Source organism: Formica exsecta, unplaced genomic scaffold (genome assembly GCF_003651465.1).
Source record: "Formica exsecta isolate Colony F162 unplaced genomic scaffold, ASM365146v1 scaffold82, whole genome shotgun sequence".
NCBI lineage: Eukaryota > Metazoa > Arthropoda > Insecta > Hymenoptera > Formicidae > Formica > Formica exsecta.
In genome coordinates, this window is record NW_021853592.1 from 2,660,259 (window position 1) to 2,665,270 (window position 5,012).

General features: G+C 32.0%; 1 protein-coding gene across 3 annotated transcripts in view; it reads right to left on the reverse strand.

Moving 5' to 3' along the window:
• Positions 1–2,183: 2,183 nt before the first annotated feature.
• The window catches only part of LOC115244577 (heterogeneous nuclear ribonucleoprotein R), a 36,336-nt gene continuing 33,507 nt past the window's right edge, over positions 2,184–5,012 (reverse strand). For 2 of the 3 annotated variants that reach the window (XM_029822318.1, XM_029822319.1), the window contains exon 11: positions 2,184–3,046. In XM_029822318.1, the coding sequence (XP_029678178.1) occupies positions 3,040–3,046 (7 nt within the window). In that variant the 3' untranslated portion in view covers positions 2,184–3,039. The remainder of the gene's footprint in view (positions 3,047–5,012) is intronic. The other variant, XM_029822320.1, reaches the window with a different exon arrangement.

Genomic DNA, 5,012 nt, shown 5'->3' on the forward strand with positions numbered 1-5,012 from the left:
ATCGGAAGATGATATAGGTGGGACAAGGAAAAACATAGAAGGAAGATGGAGATAAAAATAGGAAAGGGATACGACAGTAATATATTTGGGACGCCTTTTTTGCCAGAGCAGGGCCGGGTGGTATTATCGATAAACACTAGTACCTAGATCAGTCTAAGAATCTCGTCACCGTGAACTGTCTCCGCTTTAGCCAAGTTATAATTCCTTGCCCCCGCAAGCCGAACTCTCTTTATAATCGTATCTTTGCATTTATGTACTTGTATGTGTATACATATGTAATATATATAACATATCTTTTTGCTTTCTTTATTTTTTCCTTTATTTTTTTCTCTATCATGTTCTTATTATTCCTTTTTATTAATTACAATTTTTTTGCACAGAAGAAACCAGACTTTTTTTATTATGTTGGAATATTATCATGTGTGTCACAAAAACCCACTCAATTATGATTAGCAATATCATCCTTATCATATTGTTAATATTAATATTATTATACCCTCGATATTATGCTTTTCATAAATAGGGTGTGTAGGTAAGTAGAGTAGGTAGATAAAGATATATAAAATATGGTAAGCGAATAATCAGTAAAAAGGGGCGGTGAAAAAGGGGGCACGAGAGGAATGAAAAGTAGATCACCAATACAAACCGCGATTTCGCAAGTTGCTCGGATTTTTTTCCCTTTTACTTTTTTTTCGAAACAATGATCGCAATGATTGGGGACAAGACTTAAACAATGATCGCAATAAGAACAGGGAATTTTTCTCTCGTCTAATCATTACTTTCAGATGAATTGAATTCATCGCTATCAATAAAACAGTCGATCGATGACAAAGAAGAATTAGACTTAAGTAAAACATGAATAAAAATTAACAAAATACTCATAATAGATTGGGAAAACAATCGTCATCTAGACATTGTGTCTGTAATGCATCTATGATTTCGTGTTTTTTTTTTTCATATTGTGTGTCAGCCTGTAAATCATATAATGATTCCATGTTACAATGTGATGTATATGCGATCTTTTATATTCGTGATTGGTCGGTCTCTATGGCATAATCGTTTGATGTAGAATCAGACTCCATATTGTATTACATATATATATCCGCCAATTCTACTATTATATCAAATCCGATTTAGAGCCAATATATTGTTATATATGCGATTATCGTCTCGTTTGGTGTGTGTTACAATAAACAGAAGACTGATATGCAGTTATTCCGTTATTACAATATCTTTTTTTTTCTTTTTTTTCGTCTTTATGTCGTATTTGTTTTCATATTCCAGGGGTGCGTGTAAAATACAAATTATTTGCATATATTTTCTTTTTTTCTTTCCTTTTTCAAATAATCATCCAGAACAGGGGGTGTCTGGGCTCCAGGGACAGGGACCAACTACAGCCCGCACTTACAACTCTTACTAATTAACTAACAGGCTAACAATAACAACAAGTCAACACTCAAAATGTGTGCTGTATGTGTTCATGCATTTGTAAACATTAGATTTTACATCCTATTTCAATCCGTGACTATCATTATCAAATTCATAGTCAGTCATCTTTAAAAACGTTTCCTCTCTTATTTTTGTATATTTACTTTCAACGAACAATTTTTAATTTTTTACTTATAAAAAAGAAACACATCAACAAATAAATATATATTATGATTTGAATCTGAATTTGTCTTGGCTACTCGGATACTGTCATTGAAAAATTTACTGTACAAGCAGATTTCTTTACGATAGTGAGCAATACTCTTTTTTCCCCTTTTTTGTCCTATTTAATAAAACCCTTGCCTGACTGTAACCAAACTTAATCTGGGAGACATTCGCAGAACCGTTGTCTTGCAACGTTTTACCACTCGCTACTTTCGCGAAACTTTGCCTGACTCTTAATAATAATAGTTTCACTGACTGTACACGTTTATAGACCAACAATAGAAGGTCTTGTGGCGCACTTGGCACGCTCCACGCACACATACACATACAAAGACACATTCCGCTTAAAGAAAACTTCCTTTCTCCATTTCTTGCAAATACACGTCTTAGACGCTCATCCATCTCGCATACTCGCTAAATATCGCATTCTCGCCCTGTGCCTTCTGCTTGCCTAACGTACCTACTACATTTCTCACTTCTTCAATCTTGGAAATTTTTGTCTGCTCTATCTCTCTTTTGTTCCCTAACACTTTTGTTTCCTTTCCATGCTACCTATTTCGTTTCACAGCTTATCTAACACACACGCTTCGTCACGTAGATTCATAACAGCATCATGTATTAAACCGCAGGCTTCTATGAGTTCTCTTAACTAATACAAGCCATCACAATCCTTATGTCAACATCACTGATCTTCATCACTTGGCAGTAAACAATGTGACAATGCAGTAGTGGTACTTAGATTAGTATTATCATCATAATAATAATAGTACGGGGTGAGTGGGCGGTCACACTCCGATGTAATAATTAGTCTCAGTGGCACATCACTGTACATAATCACAACAACAGCGGGCGATGGTGGTGGCGCAGAGTACAGTTGCTGCGTATTATTAATATGAAAAAACATTTACAATTACTCGAATTGATTAAGAGCGATAATAATATAAATGGATGATCTTTTCCTTCTCTCCGTCTATAGAATTTCTTTCCCCTTCTCTCTCTCTCTCGCGCGCGCACACACTCATGTATACATACACTCCTCTTTTTGATGTTAACTTCTTTTTTTTTCCTCTACTTTCTCTTTCTCGCTTCGGTCTATCATGCATTTGTTCGTGCGTGCGTATTTTTTCATCACAAGCTTGTAGAAGTTAGCTCCATGATTGGTAAGAGTCTTGATACCATTCGTGATCATCACCAGAAACACCGCCGAGCGCGCCGGCTCTATTTCCGAAACTTATGTCACCGCCACCACCACCAGTGCCACCATTCACACTCGCCAATCCGTATGCATTGCCCAGTGGTTGTTGGGCGAGGGGCTGGTTTCCCCAGTTGCTCTGGAAGCGACGCTTAGATTCCCCCTGGTTCTGGTGACCCCCGTCAAATTTTCGTTTACCTGCTGTAAAAGATATCACCATCGTGATAAAACAAATATTTATGTGCAAAAAAATTTTTTTAAACATTAATATTAGATCGAATGACATCCTTTTTATCATTGTTCGTGTGGGACATTTGGAAAATATTATATATAGGAAGATAAAAGAGAGATTTTTAGAGTTTTTTGTGTGAGTATATGGTGTATATGATGTGTTCAAAAGATATGTGGTCGAATAGTAATATAACCACAAGCTCAGATTCGTGAAAGATTATTATAAAATACAAATTAGTCGGTATATTCTATTGACTTTATAAAATTGCAAAATCTTTGAACAAATACTATCATAAAAAGGGGGAAACTAACCTACTGCTCTGTTACAATAAAGTAGATGGGACTCGGATACCTTGGTTGAAAGGTGGATTGGATCGTTTACTGTAAGATGAATAATACGTGAAAAATCTATGATAATGTAAAGGAATGTGCAGTCATATGATAAACTAATTATTATATATTATCTAAATAATAAACACTCAAAAAACCTCAGGATGACTGAAAATATTGATCGTTAGCAAATCTGTAAAAAAAGAATCAGAATATATAATTAAATATCTCGAATAATATAAAAGATTTTGCATAGTGATCATAACAAATTCAATGTATCATTCCTTTTTACAGTAATTAATTGCACAACTATCGCCTTTGTATTTTAGTTAAGGATAAGGGGGATAAACGTTCTACAAATATATCATCGATATTACGTGCATGTAATATCCGAATATTTTATTTTTGTAAAAACGCAGAAGAAATTAATATTGGAAAAAAATTATCCAGAGAATAATTCCGGTGCTTAGAAACATTGTTTGGATGTTGGATTCAATATATGTTTTTTTTTTTTTTATGAAACAGGGACAGAGCAGAGAAACTTATCGCAAATATATAATAAAAGCAGATATCTAATAGAAAGCTGCTTAGCGAAGAGTATTATTTAGAGTAATTAAGAAAACTCGTGGAACATTACGTGTGATGCGATGTTGCGATCTGTAACAGCTAGTACCATAATAGCAATATAGTAATAGCAAAAAAAAAATTTATATTTGCCGAAAGAAAACGTAACAAATTTTCTTATAATAATAATCACTACTAAAAGAGTCAAGCAAGCTAGTAAAAAAATGTTTGTTTTATTATTAACAAAAAGTTAAACCTATATTTGTACTATATATACAGAGTGTTTATCATAATGTAATATCCACGAATCTTTTTTATATATATGTGTATATAAGTATTGCGATAAACTAAGATATGTATATAAAACTATCTATTTTAAATGGGCAACAAACAGTAAAAAAAATATGAAAAATTAATTTTTTTTCAACGAAAGATTTATGTTATCTTGAGTTTCTTTTAAATGACCCCATATTTTATTTCTTAAATAAATTGATTCTTCATCAAATTGATCATTTCTCATATAAAAGTCTCAGGTAGCATTTATCAAAAAATTAATAGTTTAGTGAAATGTCCTATATTTTATATTACAATATATTAAAATATGTTATGGAATATCTCGTAAACTATTAATATATATTTCTTGATAATCTTATTTAATATTTTTCTTTATAATATTTTCATATGCATTATACCTAGAACGTATGTCCATCAAAAGATTTATGCAAAACAATTATAAGAAATTATGTAAAAAGATATATTATTTTAAAAACTCAAGATGACTTTGATTTTTTACTGGAAAAAATTTTCGACGATTTTTTTCTTTAACTTATTAGTAGTTTAAAGTAATAATAAGACAATTCCACATACATTTTTTTATCAATCTATTGTAGATGCTATAAAAATCATGAATATTGTTACCAAAAACACTCTGTACATAATATCGCGAAGGAGAGAGAAATTCAACATTTTTAATTATGTTTGTATCAATGCCTAAAACTATATATAAAAATTTAATAAACAAAATAATACCTACATATATATA